The sequence below is a fragment of the Rhinolophus hipposideros genome (genome assembly GCF_964194185.1).
Source record: "Rhinolophus hipposideros genome assembly, chromosome: 9".
Lineage (NCBI taxonomy): Eukaryota > Metazoa > Chordata > Mammalia > Chiroptera > Rhinolophidae > Rhinolophus > Rhinolophus hipposideros.
The window spans coordinates 56,696,869-56,721,221 of record NC_138055.1 but is presented as its reverse complement, the minus strand read 5'-3'; the positions used below and the strand labels follow the sequence as shown (position 1 = coordinate 56,721,221).

General features: G+C 55.2%; 3 protein-coding genes across 11 annotated transcripts; 2 read left to right on the top strand and 1 right to left on the bottom strand.

Annotated features, from left to right (window-relative positions):
- Positions 1-1,607: 1,607 nt before the first annotated feature.
- Positions 1,608-8,017, top strand: STAC3 (SH3 and cysteine rich domain 3). 9 transcript variants are annotated; one of them, XM_081059902.1, is made up of 13 exons: positions 1,658-1,712; positions 1,873-1,935; positions 2,518-2,584; positions 2,847-3,111; positions 3,354-3,451; positions 3,669-3,741; positions 4,589-4,686; positions 6,268-6,334; positions 6,509-6,558; positions 6,850-6,935; positions 7,128-7,179; positions 7,268-7,405; positions 7,574-8,015. In XM_081059902.1, exons 3-13 carry the CDS (start codon positions 2,519-2,521, stop codon positions 7,670-7,672), a joined length of 1,092 nt encoding a protein of 363 aa, XP_080916028.1. In that variant the 5' UTR covers positions 1,658-1,712; positions 1,873-1,935; position 2,518; the 3' UTR covers positions 7,673-8,015. The 9 variants fall into 9 exon arrangements, with proteins under 9 accessions (XP_080916033.1, XP_080916032.1, XP_080916027.1 ...); XM_081059907.1 differs by lacking the exon at positions 2,518-2,584 and having other exon boundaries at positions 1,608-1,712; XM_081059901.1 differs by lacking the exon at positions 1,873-1,935 and having other exon boundaries at positions 1,644-1,841.
- Positions 8,018-12,673: 4,656 nt separating this feature from the next.
- Positions 12,674-16,539, top strand: NDUFA4L2 (NDUFA4 mitochondrial complex associated like 2). The gene is made up of 4 exons (XM_081059316.1): positions 12,674-14,414; positions 14,776-14,864; positions 15,640-15,700; positions 15,826-16,539. The coding sequence occupies exons 1-4, from the start codon at positions 14,358-14,360 to the stop codon at positions 15,880-15,882; spliced, it is 264 nt and encodes an 87-aa protein (XP_080915442.1). The 5' UTR covers positions 12,674-14,357; the 3' UTR covers positions 15,883-16,539.
- SHMT2 (serine hydroxymethyltransferase 2) lies at positions 16,510-21,650 on the bottom strand. Its single transcript, XM_081059315.1, has 12 exons — positions 21,495-21,650; positions 20,356-20,553; positions 19,790-19,869; positions 19,413-19,613; positions 19,048-19,129; positions 18,772-18,894; positions 18,508-18,647; positions 18,017-18,182; positions 17,719-17,818; positions 17,477-17,632; positions 17,292-17,399; positions 16,510-17,188 (listed from the first exon to the last, which is right to left on the bottom strand). The coding sequence occupies exons 1-12, from the start codon at positions 21,525-21,527 to the stop codon at positions 17,061-17,063; spliced, it is 1,515 nt and encodes a 504-aa protein (XP_080915441.1). The 5' UTR covers positions 21,528-21,650; the 3' UTR covers positions 16,510-17,060.
- Positions 21,651-24,353: the final 2,703 nt, after the last annotated feature.

Below are 24,353 nucleotides of genomic sequence, written 5' to 3'. Positions count from 1 at the left end.
AGCACATCACTTCTCAACTCGACCTCTGCGTCTGTATCAATAAAATAAGAGATGTGGACTGACCAGGTGACCCCTGAGTTTCCGTCCACTCAGTTAATTCTGTAACACTCATTTAGGGTCCTTGAGCCTGAGCTGGGGAGCGGGAGTTGAGGTCCAGACCTGGGTTGAGATGCACCTCATACCTGTCTGTCTAATGTTCAGGGATGGAAGACTTGGGCCTTTAATCTTAAAGGATTGGTTTCTACCTGGCAGGAACAGAAGTGGATGTTTCTTACAATATAAAGCTCCATCCGTTAAATTTGCAATGCCCAGATGCCATATTATCCAGGCGTGCTCAGTAGTCCCTGTCCTATGCAGCTGAAGAAAGGTGAAGAGCAGAAGTCACCTGCCTACAAGATGGAGCTTTTCCTCTGAGGCTTCTCAAAACTAGCCTAGTTGTTCAGCCTGTCAGACCAGTTGTTAAAGAGCCTGTAGGCACAGAATCATCCAGCAGCCCCCTTTCAATCTGAGCCACCCCTTAAAGAGAGAAAAAGACCAGAAATGACAAAGAACATCGCCCCGGAAATCTCTTGGCTCTGGGTAGGAGTATCTCTAGTGAGGCTCCTCTGGGGCTTGTCTGACCCAGCTTCCAAAGTAATCCTTTACTTTTTACAGATACAAGGGATAAAGCAACACTATATCGCCACCTCCAAATTGTTCCCCTACCATGGGAGTATCTCCCTTTCAGCGGTGTCAGCACAGAGCAGAAGGCTGCATCCCTGGGAGATACGAATGCCAGATAGCTCACTGACCCATCAGTTCATACACTGGGGCATCAGAGGAGGGAAGAGGAATCGGGATCAGAATGATTCAGCAAGTGTGAGCCTTGGCCATCCTACCACCTCCAAGAGTTTGCAGTTCTCGTGGGGAAGGGATATTTCTTACAGGTGGTGAAAACGCCCCGCGTGGCAGCTGCTTATACTGTCTGTCCGGTGTCAACCATAGCCTCTCTACCTGATCATCAGACCCTTACTCTCCCAGAGTCCTCAGATGGAAGTCACTACCTGGCTTTGTTTAATAGCTCTTAGAAATCCTTTCACCCTGAGGACAAGATTTTAGAGGAATAGGGGGAAAGAAGTCTCTGGGAACAACTGGAAGGAACATAGCAGTACTACACGTTCTTCACTGCCGTACAGGACGGCAGCATGTGCCCCTCCATCTACCCATAGAGAAGAAAGCAATCTGGCTGATAGGAGAGCTCTGAAAATTCAAATTTTCTTTTCTTCACCACTTCCCAGCCTATTCCTTCTTAAAGGCTTGAGGGCATAAAAACACATGGCCACAAGAAGACAATGGCTGAGAAGTCAAAGCCTAGTTCCTAAAGTAGGTCCAGGGAGGACAGAATTGGGGGCCTTGGAGAAAGGGGATTGGGAAAGCTGTTTGTAATTCGTCTTTCCATTAGTCATGTAAAAATCACCCACGAGTACATAGCATGAACACTGTCTCTTCTTGAATTTAGCCCATACTGACCTACACACCATAGATGAAAAACCAAGGAATGGCAGCTCTGGGGGATGGGAGAAGTTAGGGTCCAGCCCTGCCCAGACCTCTCCGTGTCCAATTTCTCTGTGTCAGCTGTGTCGCTCAGCTGTCCACTTTCCTCTAGCCCTGTCATTTCAGCTTTGACACTAAGGCAAGAGGCTAGGTCTACAAATACCGCCTGGGTAGCCAGTGTGAGTACAGAGGGTACTGGGGGGGCTTAGCCCCCAAGGAAGAGGACCAGTCCTCCAGCACCACCACCAACACCGCAGGGGCTCCTTCCTCCCTCCACTGATTGTGGATTGACGTAGGGAACCCCAAACGTAAGTTGCCAATTCCCCTTTCCATTTCCAGGACTATTCACCCCGGCTTCCCCAATCCTGAGTCTGTTCAGCTTCTTCATTTATTTCCTTGTCTGTGAGTAGTTTGGGTTTTAGGAGTGAAATTACTGTTCTACTCCTGGACAAAGAGCTAGGACTGGAGGGTGGGGGATGGGGGTGGGTCAAGGGAACAGAGTAGTAAGGGAAGGAAAGGCTCCTATTACTCTGAAAACTTAAAATAGCTGAGGCCTGAGGCAGGCTGGGAACTAGGCCCTGGGCCTACAGGGCTCAAGAAAGAGGTTGGGATAACAAATGTCCCAGCGCTTCCCTCCACACATCAAACCTGTTGAAGAAAGATCTCGGGAAGGTGTGTGTCATGTCTCATTGCCCATAGATTTTGCGAAACGGTCTGTAGGAAAATCCCTAGGGTTGCCCCTCAGGGTGGAAGGATGGATATTGTTAGAGGAACTGGTTGGGAAGTTCTTTTGTCTGTTGGGCTTTTCTCTGGACCTCCATGGAATCTTCCTGTTCATAAGCCCTACGAAAGGATCTCTCTGTTTAACCAAATTTATCCTAAAGCCTCCCCTTCAAGGACCACCCTATTATGAGGGATAGGAATAAGGGAGGGAAGAATGGCAGTCAGAGATTAGATTTCATAGTGGGGTCCAACCTCTTGCAGGATGACAGAAAAGGAGGTGCTGGAGTCGCCTAAGCCCTCCTTCCCAGCAGAGACTCGGCAAAGTGGGGTGAGTGTGGGCCTCTGACCACGGGGTGTGGGGAGCTGCGAAGCCACCGCAGCCCTTGAAAAGTGCTTGAATTGATGGCGCTTATATGCGACTCATTTAGAATGCTAGCCAGCACCTGCAGCCGCCAGTACCCCCTAATCCTGGGGTGTGCCCGTTACCCCAGGTTAGGAACATGTCTAGTTAGCCTCAGCCTTACCTAGAGAGCATGACAATTCTTTTAACATTGGGTTTCCTTCATTCTTTCCGTCCCTCCCTCCCTCAGCTACAGCGGCTGAAGCAGTTATTCAGGAAGGAGTCTCCAGGGACAAAGGAAATGGAGCTTCCCCCTGAGCCCCAGGCCAACGGGGAGGCAGTGGGAGCTGGGGGTGGGCCCATCTACTACATCTATGAGGAAGAGGAGGAAGAAGAGGAAGAAGAGGAGCCACCCCCAGAACCTCCTAAGCTTGTCAATGATAAGCCCCACAAATTCAAAGATCATTTCTTCAAGAAGCCCAAGTTCTGTGATGTCTGTGCCCGGATGATTGTGCGTGAGTCATGAAGGGAAGTGGAGAACGTGTGATGTTGAAGGCGGACGGGGGTAAGGGTTTAGCAGAGGAGTGTTTGTATAGCAGACAGGCTGTGGCAAGAATTGGCTTTAAGAAAACAACTGTTAGAGACCTCAAGTGTGGGCTCCCAGACAGAAGAGGGACCTGAGAGCTAGAGTAGCAACAACGGTACAAAGGCAGAGGGAAACAGGAGCCTCACCCAAATGTTCTCCCCTTCTCCCAAGTCAACAACAAATTTGGGCTTCGCTGTAAGAACTGCAAAACTAGCATCCACGATCACTGCCAGTCCTACGTGGAGATGCAGAGATGCTTCGGCAAGATCGTGAGTAGACTGGGGGGCCAGACAGTAGGAGGGAGCAGACAGGTGCCAGCTACCCCCTTGCCAGTCCCTCCTCAGGTCACCCCATCCATTTCCCTGGTTTTTCTTTCTCAGCCTATTTCTTAACTTCAAGAAGGGGTGAGCATTCATGGGAGAGATGGGGTTCTGGACCCTACTTTGTTCTTTCTAATGCTTTCTCCCATCCCATCCTACCCTGCAGCCCCCTGGCTTCCGTCGGGCCTATAGCTCCCCACTCTACAGCAACCAGCAATATGCCTGTGTCAAAGATCTCTGTAAGTGCCCCCCTGGGACCTGAGGGAATGGGCAAGCCTAGATAGAGATGGTTTCAGCACCATCTCTAGCTTTGGAAGCCAAATTCTGAAACAGAAAGATTCTACTTCCCATGGTTCTCGCTCAACCTAATATTTGAGCCATTTTGGGTGCCGAGTCAATACTCCCATTTGATAGCTGAGGGAGATAAGATTTAGCTAGGTTTCCACACAGCTAGCAAGAGACAGAGCCAAGACTAAATCCTTCATCTGCCTAACTTCAAAATCTGTGCTCTTCATATGCAAAACCATTTTTAAGTGAACAAGGATTCTGACTATCCTCATCCTCCTTACACAAGAATTCCAGACTCAGGACCAGACCAAGAGCTGTGGACACCGTGGGCAAATTCTTAATTTGGCAACCCTTACAAAACATTATTTGACAATTAGCTCCACATTTATTTGGAGGAGAGGCTGAATTCTGTGAGGAGCATGGGTGTAAAAAAGAACTCACTGGTGGTGGCACCCCAGCTTGCACATGCCACTCAGTGGAACAAAAGCCAGCAGTTAAAGGACCACTCTACTTAGAAGGAGAATAGTGATTCTGAGAATGCCCTGCCTAGAAGGAGTACTGATAAATATTTTTCTCCATCACATTATATTTCCAGTGATGTTTTTAGAGCTCTTTGTAGATTGATGACCTGGGTTTGCCCAAGTGACCCTTCCCTAATCTGACAGACACACACAGACACACGCACACACGCACGTATCTACTCAGTCCCACCTCTCCCTTGCTTAAGGGGTGTCTCTGTCCTCCAAGCCTTTCTCTGCCTCCCCAGTAACAGCTTCTTTCTTCTCTCATTCCCACTAGCTGCCGCCAATCGCAATGACCCTGTGTTTGAAACGCTGCGCACTGGGGTAATCATGGCAAACAAGGAGCGGAAGAAGGGCCAGGCAGATAAGAAAAATGTGAGCGCCGCCCCTTCCTACTGAGATGCCTTCCAGAGACCCCAGGGAGCAGCGCCTTGCTCCTCTCTGGGAAGCTGACAGACACTAGGGATCCTTATTTCCTAAAATCGCACATAACCAGACAGACACATTTTTGCATGCAATTGTAGAGGTCCTCAGGTTAAGAACTCCTGCCATAGCATGTGTTTTCTCCGGGAACTCCCTTCTGAACTTGTCAGATTAACCACCATAATGAACTGAAGCATTCCCCAATGCCAGGCCCCTGACATTGCTCGACAACAGAAGCAAGAGCTATGCTTTGGATTTGGGGAAGAGAACTGGCCATGCCAACTATTCAGAGAATTCTGAGTTATGTAAGGGTCCGTGACAATCCTCTAGTCAGACCCATTCATCCTACAGATGAGGTAAATGAGGCACAAAACTAGCGGCCAAAAGCAGTTTCATTTCCTTTTGTAATAGGGTGACTAGATTGGTAACGCTATAGACTTGCATTCAGTTCTGCTGGAATTTGTTCACATCCTTATGTTTTTCTGGACAACCAGGATGGACTAATGTGGATAATGGTTACAGTTAGATGGATTCCTAAAATTGGTTGAATGACAGTACCCAAAGGATTCTGGTCCTTTAGGGAGTGTCCAGCTAGAGGGAGATTTCTGATGCCTCATAACATGATTTGGTCCTTGGTCCTCACCTGTGGACATTTTTTTCACTGATGCAAATGCAGACATAAATGGTATATCCATTAAGTTTGTGGGAAACACTGAATAATATATTCAAAAAAGTCTTAGACTAGAGTGACTTTCAAGATGGCAGATTAGAGGGGGGAAAAAATCTTAGACTAGAAGGCCCAGATCTAATAATTTTGTAAGGAAAATTTTGTAAGGAAAATTTTGTAAGGAAAAATGTTACATATCTGTTCTTTAAAAAGTTCAACTGCACAAAAACAGAATTAGAGATATGGCCTCAAAGTAGTTGATATGGAGGATGGTGCAAATTAAGGATTTCTGTGAAGTGAGCTATGACTGTAAGACACTAACAATGTGATTTGACTGCATCCAAAAGGGCTAGCACATTCAGGTTCTGTTTTCTTAAGGGAATTATAAAAACCGTTGCCCATTTTTTCTTTTATACACTGGAGTATTTTTAAGGAGGGTGCACTGGAGTATTTTTAAGGAGGGTGATTTGAAGGGACAGAGAATGATTAGAGAAGAAGACAGGAAGGACATGTTAGCTGTCCTCAGATCTTTAAAGGGACTATATTTGTTCTGTAGTGCTCCAGAGGGCAAATCAGGACCAGTAACTAAAAGTTACAGGGAGACTGACATAGGCTGAATGTAGGGAATTGCCCCCAAATTGCATGGGCTTACTTTGCAAGGTAGTGAGCTACATTCAAGCATAATGGGTGACCCACCCACCAGGATGTTTTAGCGGAAATCCCTGCATTAGGCAGGTGGTTGACTAGATATTTCTTCCAAGCCTCCTTCCAACCCTATTATTCTATAGTTCTCTGGCCTGACTGGAGAGCCAGGGCAAGCAAGAGTTCCCAAGACAGCATCTTCCTAACTATGGTGCCCCCTCCAGCCTCTAGCAGCCATGATGGAAGAGGAGCCGGAGTCTGCAAGACCAGAGGAAGGCAAACCCCAGGATGGTGAGTAACACCCACCTCCATCCATAGAGATGGAGTAGGGTCAGGGGCTCAGCCACAGGAGATGGAGGGTCAAAGGGCATGCCAGGTTTGGAAATAAAGGAGGCCCTACAACAGAAAGGTAAGAGAATGAAGACTACCCTCCAGGAGCCAATTTGTTGGTGTTTCCCATCCCAGGAAACCCTCAAGGGGATAAGAAGGCTGAAAAGAAGACAACTGATGACAAGGTGAGAACATTTTCTCCCTGCAGGGACCCCAGACCTCTCCCCAACCCAGTTCCAATGCTACTCACAGCCTCGACTAAAGCTCACACTTACTCTGTGGGTCCCCATCACCGTTAACCTGCCTTCTCCACCACCTCACACACACACAACCAACACACTCCTCTTAGTTCAGGGACCTGGGACGTAGATGGACTGTAGTGTGTCTGGAGACTGCCTCTCCCTGCCTGGACTCCTGCCCCTAGTGTGGGAAAAAGGAGCCCTGAGACTCATCACCCGCCCCCTTTTACCCTCCAGAACAAGCAGCCTGGTTTCCAGCAGTCTCATTACTTTGTGGCTCTCTATCGGTTCAAAGCCCTGGAGAAGGATGACCTGGATTTCCCGTGAGAGCCCTTAGGATTGGGGTGGGAGTGTACTGGGAGTGAAGAGGAGAGAGCCCAGCTCCCTATGGAAAAGGAAGGAGGGAGGGGGGCTACTCAGGGCTTGGAGCCTATTGGGGCTGGACCTGAGTAGAACCAAGGGACTGAATATATGAGTAAGGCCCCAAATCTCAGAGCCCCTGCCTCCTCTGCCAGGCCAGGAGAGAAGATCACAGTCATTGATGACTCCAATGAGGAGTGGTGGCGGGTAAGAGAATGACTGGGGCTAGGGTGGGACGTGGGTTGAATTTAAAACCTGAGATTAAGAGACCAATTCTCCCTGCTGTCTCCTCTAGGGGAAAATAGGGGAGAAGGTCGGATTTTTCCCTCCAAACTTCATCATTCGGGTCCGGTCTGGAGAACGTGTGTACCGGGTAACGAGATCCTTCGTGGGGAACCGCGAGATAGGACAGATCACTCTCAAGAAGGACCAGGTAGCTCTGGTGCCCCAGCCCAACCCCAGGCCCGAGGCTCCTCTGCAAACCGCAGTCCTTGCAAATCTTAACCCATTTAACATATGGGCTTCCATGACTCTGGGCTCCCCTGCTCTCCTCTCCCACATTTTCCTTTGATTCCTCTCCTCCCTAATCCTTTCACTTTAGATCGTGGTGCAGAAAGGAGATGAAGCCGGCGGCTACGTCAAGGTCTACACCGGCCGCAAGGTGGGGCTGTTCCCCACAGACTTCCTAGAGGAGATTTAGGTATGCCGGCGCCAGCTGGCGGGAGAAACTCGTGCCCCGTTCTGGGCAGGCCCAGTGGAAATTGAAGAGGAAAGGGGCGAAAGCAACTATACTGCTGGGTAGGGGAGGGCGGGAAGGCCCGGCAGAACGTGACGGGGCTCCTGGGAAGGGACTGGTTCCCGCTCCCTCCCCTGACCTTGGGCTTCGGATACTGATGGCCCAGAGCCTCTCCAGCAACCCAGGTCCAGCTTTTGAGAACTGGAAAACGAATGCGTCTCCACTAGGAGGCGCCCTGGGGGAGCTGGGGTGGGTGGGAGGCGAACTGTTGAATGTTGCGGATTTATTAAAAGTTTTGACAAAAGTTAGTAAACTTTGTTCTTTAACTGGGATCCAAGGAGACAGGGAGGGGAGCGCCTACGAAGGAGTGGAGAATTCTCCACTGTCTTACCTCACTACCATCCGGTAACCCGATACCCACCTGGGCTGAGCCTGGTGGGAGGCGAGGAGACAGGTGCGTCCGCCAGGTGAGGCCTCTGTCGTTGATGAAGAAAGCGGAGCTGGGCTGGGGTCACCGCCCCGGCGCCCCTGCAGCTTGGAGCAGGATCCCGTGGCCCGGTAGGTCCACCCAGCTCTTGGCGATTTTGCCTTGGGCAGCCCCTACATTTCGGAACCTGGCTCAGTGCCGAGCTGGGCCGCCAGGGGGCGATGCAAGATCTCGGTTGGAGAGCGAGGGACGGGGCGGGGGCGGGGGTGGTGGGAAGAGAGAACCAGAGACACGGAGCCCGAGACCCTGGGCCTGGGAGGGGGTGGGGTGCGTGCCGTCTCCATGGCAACACTTCCTCACGTCCTCTGGGAACCCAGCGAGCAAGGCCGGGGGGCCTAACCCCTCTCGCGCGGCCCCCGCCCCAGCCCTTTGCGACAGGTACCAAGTGAGAGGGAGCCGGGCAGACAGCTAACCGACTCACGCGGAGACCCCCGCTGCGGCGCGCTTTATGCAAATGTTATCATTTGCATATGTAGATATGCAAATATACCGGCCCTGGTCAGGGTGGCAGGTGGCGGGGAGCGGGAAGGTGTGGGGATGGGAGCTGAAGGAGACGAGGAGTTTGGGGACCTGGGAGGCAGCCTGGGGTGGTCGCTGGAGTCGGGAAGGCGGAGGGTCTTGAGCTTGATGGCGGATGGGGGAGGGTCAGCTTGGCCAGCCAGGAGATCCTCTTCTGCCCGTTGTCTGCCAAGCCTGAGGTTGGCACCGCCTAGCAAGGTTGGCAGCGGGAGCCCGGGCACCATCTGCTGCTGGCGGGGGGAGGACAGAGGCTCAGCTGGGCTGGGGAAGAGGAGGGCCCGGGACGGGCGCTCGCCACTTCCTTCCAGAAGGCTGAAGTGCGGTGGGGGTAGGGGAAAGCACATAAGACTCGCTGGGTCCTGTATCCTGTTCCCTTTGCCCTTGACTGTCCTGGACTCCTGGGGGGACGACGGGGTCATAAAGGAAGACTCAGACAGCCCCCCTTTAATCATGCCTGGGCTGGAATAGCAGATCACATGCTCCCCTCCACCACCACACACAAATCAAGCCTTTTGCCCCCATGCCTCCTCGGGCCCGCCTACCACGAATGGGGGAGGTGGCTAGGGCTTGGGTCGCATCTCTTCATCAAGCGGTCTGAGGGACTCAAAATCAGACACCCCCCCCAGATCCTCGAGGGGGCCCCCCACAATGCTGAAGCAAAAGCAATTTACTGGCTCATTGGGCGGCGATGTTGGTGTGGGGGTACCGAAAAGCAGAGAGAGCGGCTGTTCTTCCCCCCATATACTCGAGGGGCACCCCCCTTCCCCGCCTTGCGGAGCCGGCAGCTGTCCCTAATTAGAGCGGCGGTTTAATTGGATTTATCAGCAGTTAATAGGAAATTAAGCAAAAGGCCCGAGAGAGGGAGGGCAGCAGGAGGAGCGGGAAGGCCGGCTGTGCTGAGATCGAAGGACGGGTGCTGGGGTGCCAGAGGTGGGGACACAAGGCCCAGTATCGCGATTGAGCCCCGTGGTCACGCCCTCTCCCCAGTGCTTGTCGGTTGGTTGAGCCCTGGCCCTCCGGGCGGAGGGCAGGTCTCTGGAGAGGGAGGTGGGAGCGGCAGCGACCCTGTGTGAGCCCCCAACGCCCCTACTCCCCCAAGCAGCCGACTGGGTGATGGATGATGCTGCCTCACGCTGCAAAGGTCATAAGTCTGGGCCAAGGAGCAGACTGAATCGAAAATAGACGGGAGGATGGGCCGGGTGACTAGGGTCCAGGACACAACCCGCACCCTACCCTTCCCCAGTGCCCATCCAACTCTTAGCAAAGAAAGTGCGCCTTGAATTCGGAAGGTTGGGCAGCACAGGGGATGAAGCACTTATGGCTATGGAGTGACCCTCTCTTCCACCCCCTGCCTTCTGGCTGTGTGGGGCAACCTGGAAGTCTGCCCGTGCAGCCACCAATGTCACTCTATGGCTCCTGCTCTTCTTCCCAACTACTGGGGTTGGGGTTGGCTGGGTCGTTTGAGGCCAGAGTGGCCCAAGGTCCGCACCACACGCCCAGGGGGCCAAGGAAAGAAGCTTGCAGGCAGATGGTGCAGGGCCAACAGCCCCAGGAGCCTCCTGTCATCAGGACCTCATTATATGGTTAAGCTAACAGGGCCTGCTAACAGGGACCCCAGCGACCTCTCTGCCAGTCTACCACCGGAGGGCACAGGCAGCAGCTTCTGCATATGTGTGGGTGCCAACCTCTGAACGCATGGTGGTGGGTGGGTCTCTCTGTGCCCCTGATAATTATGGGTGTCGATGGCGCTGGTGTGTAGTGTGTGAGGTGTCTCTCAGAGCCCCAGGTATGGTGTGTATGTTGGTGTGCCCCTGGTGTGTGCGTGATATATCTGTCAGTCTTGTCCCCATTCTGTCCCCCCAACCTCTATAATTATTGTCCGTCTAAGCGCCTGGGTGTCATGGTGTGCATATGTGCTTCGGCATGTCTGTTCATTCTTCATGCCTGGGTGTGCCCCGCGCGTGGGTATTTCCGTGGGTCTCTGCCTGCAGGACTGTATGTGTGAGAATCAGTCAGAGCCTCTGGTGAGTGTGTGTTGCTCTGGCGTCTCCGTCTGTAGGTGTGTGTGTCACGGTGACAGTACGTGGGCGTGTGCCTGGGTGTGAGCCACAAGGCGGCATGTATTTGAATGACAGTGTGACGCACGGCGCTCGCGTGCGTGTGCGCGTGTGTCTGTGTGTCTGTGTGTCCGTGTGTGTGCGCGCGCGCGCGCCGCGGGAGTGAATCTCCCGCCCCCCCACCTTCCTCTCCCCATTTCTATTCCTCTCTCTTCTCAGGGCGGGCTGGGCTCCGCGGTCCGCATCATCTCCATCCATTATTGAAGAAACAGCCGCGTCGGCTCCAATCACATCAACACCCCCGCCCCCTCCGTTCTTCTCGCCCTGCGGCCCCTCTGGGTGCTGAGAGGCGGGGAGCCGCGGCGCGGCGGGGGCACCAGGCAGGAGCGGACTCATGACCCTGTGCCCCGAACCGGGCCAGGCACCGGGACGCCAGGGTCCGGGCGGAGAGCGCTTTGCATAAACAGATGGCGCGGGCGTCTTTGTCTCGCTTGCTCGTCCTCTCTCCGCGCGGCTCCAGGCTGCGCGGCTGTCTGGCTGATGCAATCACGATCATTACAGAGCCTCGGGACTAGGCGCCCTTGATGGAGGCAGAGGGGGTCAGGGGACCCGGGGATCCAGAGCAGATGCTAGGCACTGTCTTCCCCCCTGGGCGCCCCTTCCACGCCCCACAGCTTCCGAGGGAAGACGGAGGCCGCACGGAGGTGACGGGCATGAGGAGGTGACCGGGAAGGGGGCCCAGGCAGTGCCCAGAGTTGTCCCTAGGCTGCCTCATTGGACTGCTGCTGCACCCCCCCCCCCCGAGGCAGCAAGCCAGGGAATGGGAGGGGGGAGACAGAGATAAAGACACTGACAGAGAGGCATTTGTAAAGAGAGACCCAGCGAGGTAGAGAGATGTAGAGGGGAGTGACCAACACAGAGAGACAGAGAAACAGACGCAGAAGGACAAAGCCAGGTGGAGAGCTACAGAGAAATAGACAGACACAGCCAGAATAGGAACAGAGAGACACGGACATACACAGAGATGAAGAGACAGAGACAAACAGGCAGGGCTTGAAGAAGAAAGAGGCAGAAAGAAGGGCAGCCAGAGACTAGGGCAGGAAGAGTCAGAGGGCAGAGGGCAGTCCCAGGAAGGACAGGGAGCCCCAAGCGTCTGGAGCCGCCCAGCCTCAAAGGAGTCCGCTTGAATTTGGAGTGCCCGAGGCTGGAGAGGTGGGAGTTTTCGCGTCCCCTTTCCGCACCCTCCCGGGCCACTGCGGGACCCACTGCTTTGGCCGCCAAAGTGACAGGAGCCGCGCGCAGGGCGGGGACCCACGTTAGGCGCTGACTTACCTGCGGGAAAGTCGTGGAGTGCAAGGCCGACGCGGCACTACAGGGGGCGCCCGAGGCATCGCCTCTGAGAGCTTAGGAGAAGCTCGGCCTCCAGGGGGCGCCCGCGCCCACGGCCCCTGCCTCCAGCTTGCTGCGCCAAGTCTTGCTGCTTTTGACGTGCGTCTCTGCCTGCACCGGGAATAGTGTCCTGCGCGATTTAGCGTTCACAATCCGGTCCCGGTAGGATCCCGCCCGCCCCCGGCCTCGCCTAATCCTCAGCTAATGACTTCTGCTGTCCCTCACCCGCTGGGTCGTCGTGGCCTGGGTCCTTCTGCTGGGAAAAGTGCGGGACGTGGGGACAGATGGAATTTGGAACCCAAGGAGTTCTGTGTTCCAGCTCGGTCCCCAGAGGCCACCACGAGGGCGGGGCATAGAAATAGGGTCACAGAGAAAGGGTCAGCGACTGGCACCAGGAGCCGGTTAAAGATCAAAGAGAGGCCCAATCCGAAGCAATCCTGTAACAGGGAACTCAGAGCTGGGCAGAGGCCCAAGGCGGGAGGATCCGCGGCACCTGGAGGAAAGGAGCGGGGCGGAGGGTCTGGGACGCGCCAGGTTCATCTGAACTCAGCAGAAAGGACACAGGAAAACGGGTGAGGGCCGGAGAAGCAAAGGGGCACGCACGGCGTAGGGGCCAGACGTCCCTGTCGACGTCCTGGTGCCCCAGCTGTGCCACATAGAGCCAGATGTGCAGCCCAGCTGTGCGGCCCCTCAAGCTCGAGCTCTGGCATTGGTTTTTAGTCCCAGAGACTGAAGGGCTGGGGGGCACGGTGACAGGACACCTCACTCCCTGGCCCGACCCTGGAGGTGCGGGTGCTCAGGGCGGGCCGGGCTCTGTGCTGCTCCAGGCTCTGACATCCCGTCATTCCCCTCCCCCGCCCCACACGCACGTCGCAGCAAGTCTCTGTCTCTTTGTTCTCGCCGTGTCTCTGACACTTTATCTCATTATCCGCCGGAGGGAGGCGGAGAGCCGGGACCCCGCAGCCTAATTACAGCTGAGCGTGTCAGTGCAGGGGACGGGAGAGGTATCAGCACTGGGGAAAGGAATGGGGCCTTCAGGAAGGGCCCCCTCCCTTTCTAAACCTCTGAGGGGCCCAGCGGTGGGCGCAGAGCTCACCCCAGCCAGAGCTGCCACAGGGCTCTGGAGGGGAGGTGTCCGGAGCTCCACAGAGCCCAGCTACCCAAGGGGCAGTAGGGAAGGAGAGAGGTGGAGGCTAGCATGGGAGTGGGGGATAGATGGTTAGGGCTGGGCTCCTAGGTCCCTAGGACCCAGTTCTGCAAAGAAGGTGGCAGTGAGCCTTCTCATCCTGACAGCATAGCGTACACCTGAAGTGGTGGCAATCGTTCTACACCTCAGTTTCTGTGTCTTGTTCTCTTTCCTTCTCAACATCTTGTCTGTCTTTCCTTGTCTATTTCCCTCATTCCACTCTCTTCCTCTCCATCACAGCCAGAGGCCTCCTTGGGTGGCTCCACCTTCACCCCCTACCCGAGGTAGGCAGGGCAGGCAAGTTTCTCAAGCCCCCAAACTTCACTGAGTGACTTATTCTGTCCTGAGTCAGGTTTAAGATACTCTGTTCCCCTGGCCTCCAAATAGTATTCCAGGCCAACCATGCAACTTGGATAAACCACCAAGGATTAGAGGGGCTGGGGCAGCTTTAGTGCTGTTGGCCTGTCTGCTCTCCTGCTCCTTCCACTACACTATGGAGGGGACAGAACCAGGGCCTCCAGGAGCTGCTAGATCCTGGATGGCTTTAGGAGGGTCAGGGAAGCGTTGCAGAGGCCGTCAGTCTTCCCTGGTCCTACCTGTGAGCACTCCACACCTGCACTTTGCTGGAGGTCTGTCTGTCTACCTGTCTCATACAGAGTTCCTCTCCCTACGTCTGGACCCCCTCTCCATCAGAGTCTGGGTCAAAGCCTGTGAGGCCTCTCCCTCAGACCAACCCAGAGCCCCAAGTATGATAGTGTCCCATCGTCAGGTTGTGGGTATCTGGAGGAGAGTGGGGGAGCAGAAATCCCTCTGCTCCCCAACAATTCTCCTCCCTGTTCTCAGCCTGGAACTGTGGGAAAAAGAAAGAAGGGCGGGTGTGGGATGAGTCGGAGACAGCGGGCCGGGCTGGGCAAGGTTGGGCTGGGTTGACCCCTCCCCAGCCGGGGGCGGGACCCCAGTAGGAGCGAGGGAGCCCAGCCGCTGGGGAGGACCAGGCACTGGAGAGGCGTTATGGCGGGAACTAGTCTCGGGGCCCGCTTCTACCGGCAGATCAAGAGACATCCTGCGGTGAGTTCGGTCCCCAGAGCCACTCGTTCTCACTCTCTCGCTGCTCCGGCGCCCCCAAATACCCCAGTCCCCTCCTCTTGCGTAGTTCCCGCAGTTCTCCTAATCGTTCTTTAGAGCACCTTAAACTATACTTGCAATGTGCCCCGGTGCCTCCTGAACCTCCCTCCGACAGGCTCGCTTTGGGGTGAGGGAAGCCACGACAGACACTGTGGGGTGGTGGGTTCCGGGCCCTCTCCCAGAAGGGAGGGAGCGTCAGCCCTGGAGCAGGGGTGGGGGCGGACGGGCAGAAAAGCTTGTAAAGGGCAGCTGAGAACTGCGGGGAGGGGGCTGACTCTGACAGCGCCCTCCGTCTTCCCCACAGCTCATCCCGATGATCGCCTTCATTGGCCTGGGCATGGGCAGCGCTGCGCTCTACTTGCTGCGGCTCGCCCTGCGCAGCCCCGACGTCTGGTAAAGGCCGGCTTTGGACAGTGGTGGGGTCCTGGGTGGGGCAAGGTGGAGCAGGAACGCGTGGACCTCTCGGGAACAGTGGGGATGGTGGTCCTAGAGGACCACGGTAGCCCACTTGCCACTGCCCCGCCCGGCAATCTCGCGGCTGGAGCCCGCTCCTGGTCGGGGAGGGCCCGCCTCCGCCCAGGCCCATCGGATCGCTGGTTCCTCGGTGGCTCGCGACTGGGCCCACTTCGGGCTGCGGACCCCGCCCCGCTCCGGGCCTGGTTGCCATGGCGACGCCGCTCTGCCGGCAGCTAGCAGCCTTTGGGTACCTCAATCTCCTCGCCCCGGGGTTTGGGGGTGTGGCAGGCGGGCGGCTGGGGCTCCGTTGGGGCCAGGATGGCGCAGTCTCGGCCAGAGGTGGGGGGGGGGGTCCTCCGCACATCGGGAACATCCTCTGCGTTACCAGATTTTGAGACACATCACGGAAAACCCAGCCCCTGGGGATCTCTGCCTGATTCCCACTGCTCTGCTCTGCCGGTTTGACCTAGGGTGACGAGGAGCGGTCGTAAACCCGAGCCAGGTTATCATTCTGTCACCTGGCTTCACGCAGACAATGGTGACAACCTTCTTGCCTCACTTGTCAGCAACCGCTAATGTGTCCCCTTCCCTGTCAGTCTCTGGGAAATGGGTTCCCCACGGTAGGAGGGGGGGTACAGGCATAGAGGCAGAGACCCTGGGTAGAGTCCTAGCTCCCAGAAAGGAAACCATAACCCTCACTCCCTCTCCGCAGCTGGGACCGAAAGAACAACCCGGAGCCCTGGAACCGTCTGAGCCCCAATGACCAGTACAAGGTACCTCTTGGTAACTGTAGGGTTGCACCTCCATCCCCTCCTCCTTGTCCCAGAACGACCCCTCAGCACCCCGACCCTCCCCGCAAAGGGAGGCCTGGGGCACTCAGTGCTATTCCCCTCAATAGTTCCTTGCAGTTTCCACCGACTATAAGAAGCTGAAGAAGGACCGGCCCGACTTCTGAGCTTGGCGGCGGTGCGCGTTCCATGTACACCACCGTCAGCCAGCCTCATTTCTTCCACTCTGTCCTGAGGCCCCAGGACTCCTCTAGCCGCCCTGTCCAGCTCCTGCATGCATAAGCCCGGTTCCCACACGGAGAGGCGGCTCCACCCCCCCCCTTCCCTCACTCCCTACAGCGGAAGCACCTCTGACCCTCAGCTTGAGTCCCACGCGGGGGAGGAGTTAGGAGGGTGGGCAGCAGCCGGTTTGACCCAAAAGCCCCAAGCCAGCCCCTCTGCCCTGCTACCGGGGCATGGTAGGGTGTGGCACAGGCTACGTGTTGAGCGTGGCTAACGTGAGCCAAGAGCAAGCAGGGGCCTCTGAGTGCCAAGCGACGTGGCAGGCTCATTGGCTCAGGCTACAGGCGCCCGCCCAGGCGGAGCTGCTCCATTGGGCTCACTGCCTGTCCAGCCTGCCCTGGAGGCACCTCTGCTCAGGCTAGGGCAGCTCACTCCTTCCTCCCTGTGCCCAAGCCCCCTGCCTCCCAACAAGACAACAGGGACCCCCTCCGGCCTTGCACCTGGGCCTCCCCCAGCCATCCCGCCCCTCCTTTGCTCCCTTCTGTCCCCTGGGATCAAACAGAAGCAGCAGTGGGCAAAATACAATTTCATTTAACAAATTGAATTTGCTGCGCCTGCTAATCACGTCTGGTGTCGGCTCTGATCAGAGACAGAGAGAGGAGGCGGCAGCCCCAGGGGTACCCGCGGAGGTGGCAGGAGGGGAGGCAGGAACACTTGGAGGGAGGCAAGCCACCACCTGGCCCCGGGGACCCCTCCCCTCCCGCAGTAATAGAAGCGTAGGTCAGGTTAGCTTTTTATTAGATAAAAAGAGAAAGGAGGGTGCCTACCCACCCCTTCCTCTGGCTCACAAGACTAACTCTCCCATCCCCAAGTAAGAGCAGGAGTCGGTAACACTGAAGGAATAGGAGAGGTTAGGGCCGAAAGCCCTAACCTCCTTTTTCTAAGTCTTCTTACAAAAGAAATCTCAGCTACAAATTCTGGGAAGGGAACTACACCTGGCTCTTTTCCTAAGTAGGAGGCCTTCCCTCCTCCAGCCAAAACACTGGAAGATAGGCACCCCCACCACTGGTCCAGGTAGGGAGAAGAATAATTTCAAGCTGTGGGGCTCATTTCCTTGGCGCCTTCAGTGCTCTTCAAAACCAGGCATGGGGAAAGCCCTGGCAAACTGCTCCACCCGCTGCTTGAGGTCAGCCAGTCGCTGTCTTGTTTCTGCATCCTGGAGTAGGAAGGATTTGAAATCCTGGAGTTTGGCTAGAAGGGTGAGAAAACACGGGGTCAGAGCTGTAGGGAAGGCAGTTAGCTGACTGGGGGAACGGCGTATAATGAGTATAAACTGGCTGAGCCTGGCCCTCACCTGTCTTGCTCTTCACCTCCAAGCCGATCTTGACGCCTTCATCTATAAAGTCCACAACTCTTCGGAAGTCATCTTCTCGAAACTGTCTAGAGGTCAAGGCTGGGGCCCCTGGGAGACAGGCAGAAGAGGATGAGCAGAGGCCAAGCCTTGGCAGCCACCTTTCCCTCCTGGAACCCAGGTCTCACCAAGCCGAAGGCCGCCCGGTGTGATGGCACTTCGGTCTCCAGGACAGGTGTTCTTGTTGGCTGTGATGGATACCAGCTCCAGCACCCGCTCAGCCCGGGCCCCATCCAGGCCCTTGGGCCGCAGGTCCACCAGCACTAGGTGGTTGTCAGTGCCACCTAAAGGGAAAACAATGAGCGGGGAGTGGTGAGTCCTGGGCCTCTGCCTGAGGCTACAGAGGATCTCAGCCACCCCCCTGGCTCACCAGACACCAGTGAGTAGCCTCGCTCTAGCAGGGCATCAGCCATTGCCCGAGCGTTCTTCAGAACCTGCAGGGAGTACTCCCGGAACATGGGGGTGCCAGCCTGGAGATGAGACAGCAGCACCTGGGCCCCCAAGTCCTGTCCTTTCTGCTCCTCCTCCCCCAGCACAGTTGTGACCCCAGCCTTGAACCCTCCCCTCCTGACACTGTCCTTCTAACAGCTCCAACTTCAGTGAGCAAGGTATAGGGTCTGAGCACCCAAGCCAATGCCCACCCCCCCAACAAGAATAGGCTCCCCAACCTGCTTTAGAGCCACGGCCACTGCAGCAATGGCATGATTGTGGGGGCCTCCCTGCAGGGATGGGAACACAGCAAAGTTGATTTGGTCCTCAAATGTGTAAGGGATCTCCCGGCCAGTCTTGGGGTCCACAGACCGCACCCCCTTCCGGTAGAAAATGAGTCCTGACCTGTGTGGGAAGAAGGCAGTCAGAATCTAAGCTGAAAAGAAAGGGCAAGGATGGGAAGAGCAGAGGAAACTCGCTGGCCTGAGCCCCCCGAAGGCTCTGAGTCCACCTCAGTTGTGCTCAGTGTGCCATACTGGAGGGGAGCAGACCCTCCCTCCCACCCCCAATCTCCCTGCCAAGGAATTGCCACCATGGGAAAGAGAAGAATTGTCAGACTGGGTAGGAGTCTTCAGGTGGAGTGGGTTCCTCTCAGATCCAGCCCAACAGTGCCCTGGGAATAGGGCATGAAGGCAGGGAAAGGCAAGGCCTGACCTCAGGGGAGCCTGACCTGGCCCCTCGAAGGGTCTTGTGGGTGGTAGTGGTGACAACATCTGCATGCTTGAAAGGTGAGGGGATCACCTTGCCAGCCACCAGGCCACTGATGTGGGCCATGTCTGCTAGCAGGTATGCCTTGACTTCATCACACACCTGGGCAGGTAGAGACAGGCCTCAGCCTGGGGAGGGCCCAGACAGGTCTGCCCAAAGCTGCCCCTCCTCCAAAATCTCCGCACTACCCCTTGGGGAGTGGTCAGTACCCCAGGCCTCCACCAACCTCTCTCATGCGGGCATAGTCAATGAGGCGGGCATAGGCGCTGGTGCCAGCTATGATGAGCCGCGGTCGGAAAAGTCGAGCAGTGATTGCCAGCTGGTCATAGTCAATAAGGCCAGTTTTGGGCTGGACAGAGACAAAAAGCTAAAGCCCTGAGAAGAAAGGAGAGCAGCTCACTCCCCTCCTTCACCTTGTGGACTGCCCAGGGCTCCAGCCTCTTTCCCAGGAGAAGGCCCCCATGGCCTGAGCAGCCTCCTCCCTGCACCCTAGAGCACTCACGTTCAGCTTATAGGGCATAGACTCAAAGAAGATGGATGTGGCCGAGATCCGCTTGACATCAGACATATAGCCATGGGTGAGACTGGGAGGGGAGGAGAGGAAATAAAAAGGCTTCAAAATGGAGTAACACCTAGACTTAACCATGACTATCCTGCCCCACTCCAAAGGCCCGTCCCGGGAACACTGCTCTTAGCCTGGCTCCGTCCACTGTGCTGAGCACTGGTTACTCGGGTCTTATCTTCTTCCGGCACTGTAACTGGCAGGACAGGGAGTGGACTGTTCCACATGCATGGCATATGGTAGAGGTTCAATAACTCCTCTCCCATACCTATACTGCCCCCCGAGCCCACCCCATCCATACTCACTGGCCCCCGTCAGGCAGGTCCAGCCCCATGATTCGGTCGTGAGGTTGCAGAAGGGCTGTGTAGGCGGCCAGATTAGCTGGGGACCCAGAGTAGGGCTGGACATTGACTCCCCATTGTGCAGGATCCAGGTCAAAGGCCTCCAAGGCCCGGCGCTGACACAGAAGCTCGATTTCATCAACTACCTCTGCTCCTCCATAATACCTGCCATGGGAGGGGGGCATATCAGGGCACAGAGAAAGGGTTCCACCATCCCTTGACCAGCAGCAAAGGACAGGGAAGGCCACTCCTCTAAATGCACTGGGAGGGTACAGGCAGTTATCCGCCACTGGGAACACCATCCCTGAGGCTGTCCTCTAGCCCTCTGGGCCATCCCTTACCTCTTGCCAGGATAACCCTCCGAGTACTTGTTGTTCAGACAGGACCCCAGGGCCTCCAGCGCAGCCCGACTGCAGAAGTTCTGGTGGGGGGAGGGCAATGTGAGAAGATACTAAGCCCCTCTCCGTGGACCCCTACAGTCCACCCTGCTAGAGTCCTGGCTTGGGAGGAGCTGGGCTCTCCAGAAAGCTCCGTTCATTTGGGGGGTCCTTGCCAGGCCTGGAGCAGGGCCAAAGACAGCATCCTCAGAAACCCAGCTGCCATGACATGTCTCCCCAGCAAGGCCACCTCTCCACCTGTGCTTCCAGGTTCCTGTTTTCCCTTGGGAGGGGTAGGGACCAGACTCGATTGTAGGGTCCCTGGAAAGCTCTGGAAGCTCTCTAATGCCCCCATCCCATAACCCAGACTGGCCCTGCCTTTGCTTCAGAGGAAACTAAGAAGAGCGGGAGATAAAGCACAGCAGGAAGGCACTGAGTTTGAAAGGGAGATTGGAGAAATAGCAGTAAGATGACCTGCTACTTCTTGCAGCCATGGTGGCCCAAGCCCTGAACCCCTCCCCAGACTCCACCTCTGAGGCAATGAGTTCCAGGCCTCGACACTGCCTGTCCTTCTCCCTTTGCAGCAGCTCCCACATCTCAGGGTCACTGTCTGACAGACTCTCCTGGCCTGTCCAGCCCTTGGTTGCTTCTCCGGTCTGGGTCTGGGCTGCCTCACTGTGTTGGCACCTTACGGCCATCCTGACCAGCTGAGCACATCTCTGCAGAGGCTGGGGAGGAAAAGCCAGGGTCAAATAAAAGCATCCAGATAAACAGTCTCCCAACAACTCTCAGCTATGCTTATTGGGCCCTCTGGCTTCAAACCCAGCAGCTAGCTGTCCAGCCTTCCTGTTCCAGTTTTCCCCACCCCACCTTCAAAAGCCAGTTCTAGAGCCAAGCTTGAGATCAATGTCCAGGGGGTGGTTCTCGTTCAGTCCATTCACCTCACCTCAAAATCTTCCTCCATCTTGACCCATGAACCACTCTGCAAAGCCACAGGGTAAAGTCTGTCTTCAGGAAGCTAGAGGTTCCAGAACCTCCCCCCCCACAGGAACCAAAGGGTCTTCCCTGTAGGACCGCCATAAACTGATACTCCAGTGGGGGGGGGGAAGCCGAGTTTCAAGGGACACTACAGAAGTGGTTTTCAGAACAATGGAGGAGGCGGAGCTGACCTTTAGCAGGACCTCGGGAAGAGGAGTGGGGGTGGGGGGTCTGCTGGCAGGAAAGCCAATACCCACATCCTGTCCTTTGCTCGGCCCTCTTTTCATCTCCTTTCAGCCCATTAACCCCTGATGCAAGCAGTGGCGCTCGGTTGCATCATCTGCATGGCTCGGAGCGGGCAGGAAAGGCTCAGCTTGCCTGTCCAGGCCAGGAACCCTACTCGTTCGGGTCCACGAGGCACCCGGTGCACTTCTTTCCCTTAATGCCACGTGGAATGGATGGTCACAATGCCCTGGGGCATCTGGTTACCAGAATGGGGAGGGGAGGGGCCCCCAATTACCTCACGCGCACCCGGGGGTCTCAGGGAATCCTAGTTGCGCGTCATCTCCTGGAGGACCCAGACCATGTGCGTGGAAAAGCCAGGGGAACCCCAAAGTTTGTGAATGGGAACTACGGTAGGAAGGGAGCTTGCTTTCTACTAGTTGCCCAGTCTCCGGAGCCCCATTCTTACCTGAGTCCTCCAGAGCAAAGAGAAGGACAGCATCGCAACCCGAGGTCTCAGGAGGTCCAGCCACCAACTCTGGTCGCGGGAAGCAGAGGGGTCGGAAAAAGACTGATCCAAGAGCGCGTGCGCGAGAAGAGCGGCCCAAGAAGCCACGGTATTAAGGGGAGGAGCCTACGCATGCGTGAGGTGACACCTTTATGGTCTTCTGGGAATTGTAGTTTTTCCACCTTTCTTCCGCGTCATTTCCAGTCTGTAGCCCCAGGATCAGAGGCTCCTGCTAGAAAGTAAAGAGATCCAGTACCGCCACATCTCACTGTGCTGGAGCTCTTCAGGATTTTTTTTTTCCTTTTATTCAGACAACAACCATTTATTGGATGCCAACTGAATACCTAGTATTATTAGGCACTCTGGGAAATACAAAGACTCCTATACAAGCTCAACAGCCATGATGCACTGGAAGGCACCTGGTTACCTGGTTTGGAAGGGTGAGAGACATTAAGTTCAAGTTCCAGCTCTGGGATTAATTAGCAAATTAGCCTATCTGAGCCTCAGTTTCCTCACTTGTAAATAAATAAGATGTGGTGGGATTAAAAGAGGCTTTGTATGTAAACATACTCTGGGATGTATGGTTACCCCCTCCTCCTCTGACTGACAAACCTGCTTCCTCCTTGGCCTTCTCCTCCTTCTCCTGAGATATCTGGGAGCTGAGTGAGATGCCCCGTCCTGTCATTACACTTGTTGAATTTTACCTGTTCACCTCTTGCCACCCTAGCAGTCAGTGAACTATTTTTATATCCCCAGGGTTATGGATCCTTGGAACTGGAAGGGATCTTCCTTTCAACCTGACTTCCTCTGGACTCATACTTTGGGGGAGGGACTCACTGATCCCTCCAGGTGTAGGTTCCCAAACCTGGACATCAGAATTGGTTGGGAAATATGATATAAACATATGAGTGTGGAGCCTCTCTCCTCAGAGGTTCTAATTCAATGGATCTTTTTTTCCTTGTCTTTTTTAAAAATTTATTGGGGTGACAATTGTTAGTAAAATTACATAGATTTCAGGTGTACAATTCTGTATTACATCATCTATAAATCCCACTGTGTGTTCACCACCCAGAGTCAGTTCTCCTTCCATCACCATGTATTTGATCCTCAGTGGATCTTAAAGAGTAGTGGGCATTTGCCCACTCGTGCTTACACACAATGAAACCTCTCCTCAATAATTCTGATAAGCAATGAACCTCACATAGCAATATTGCCTCACATAGCAATATTACACATTCATTCATTCACTCATTCATTCATTCATTCATTCATTCATTCATTCATTCAGCAGATGTATTGAGCTCCTACTCTGTGCCAGGCATGCCATAGCCCTGGAGATACAAGCATAGATCACTGAGTGCTGGGACATCAAGAAGTGAACAGGTCACAAAATGCAGCAAGTACAATTACAGGCAGGGCACTTCACTCTGCTCTCAGCTATCCAGATATTCAAAGAGGAAATGGGGGGAGAGGAGGAGAAATAGGAGAAGAGGATGGTCTTGGAGGAGGCAGATTTGTGTCAAAGAAAGCGGGGAGAACAATTCATCACAAAGCAAGTTCACATGCAAAGTATCATTTAATCTCATGCTATTTTATTATTGCTTTACAAGTGAGGAAACTGCAGCACAGATGGGCTAACTTGTTAATTCCAATCATTCCCATTTGGCTCTCATACCAAGGCCTCAGAAGTCCCCCCTAACTCTAACCTCCTTCCCTCCCACTCTAGCCCCAAGTGTTCTCAGTTCTTTGCAGCAATAGGCCTTGTGTTAGGAATCTGCTGCGTTATTCTCCTTCCTCCAATCTCTGACCCAGAACCACTTCCTACCTTCCTCCTTTTTTCAGTTGACCCTGTTATTCATCCATCCACCTATCCATCCATCATCCATCCATCCATCCAATATTTATTTTCTCCTTACCGACTATTCACTCCCAGGCATGTCTGGGTCACACTCACCTTTGACTCAGTTTCCCGCTGGAGCCAGTGGGCAATTCCCTGGAGAACACTGTCCTCTCCGAGTCGTCACCTAGACCCAGGACTCAAGGCCAAGGAGGCGTCGTTCGATGCCGCAGCTCGTCCATACCCTCTCCCTCGTCCCAGTCGGTGGTCCCGAGGGGTGGGGGGAGGCTGAGCTTGAGAACTGCTAATGAAGCCGCAGCCAATTAACGCCTGGGCAAGGGTTGGGGGCGGATAAAATTAGCAGCCGCGGCTGCTGGAGGGAGCTAGAGGCGGGGGTGAGGACGGTGGGCAGCTGGCTGAAGGGGGCCTCGTTTGCAGGCGGCGGCGGCGACGACCAGGCCCGGCTCTCCAAACTCGTGCTCGTCCCTTCCCCCACCCCCTCGTCTCAGGCCTCCCTCCCTCCCACCCTCATCCGTCTGCAAACTCAGCGCCCACGAAATTAGGAAGGAAAAGGAAGATCGATGACTCCAGATGCTGCAAACACCGTTCGCCCTCCCCCACCTGCCGCCTCCCGCTAGCCCCGCGGCGCTTAGCAGGTAGTCAGCGCTCTGCTCACGCTGTCCCTGCGTCTCCTTGAATGGGAGTTCTAGGTCTATACCTCCGCCCCCAAGTCGTGCCAACTAGTCCGCCGGCAGTCCCCTCTCAGGTTTAATCCCCATCCTAACTGCTACCTATCTCATACCCCAAAGGTCGTCCTCAGCTCTGTCTGATGTCGTCGCGGATGACCTCCAAGGTGCTAGGTCCATTAATATTTGCCTGTTTTCCCGCGAGTCGCGGGGGGGACCGGGAGGAGGCCCTGGCCAGGTCTCTGCCAGACATAAACCCACATCATTCCCCTTCCCTACAAAGGTCTCACACATACT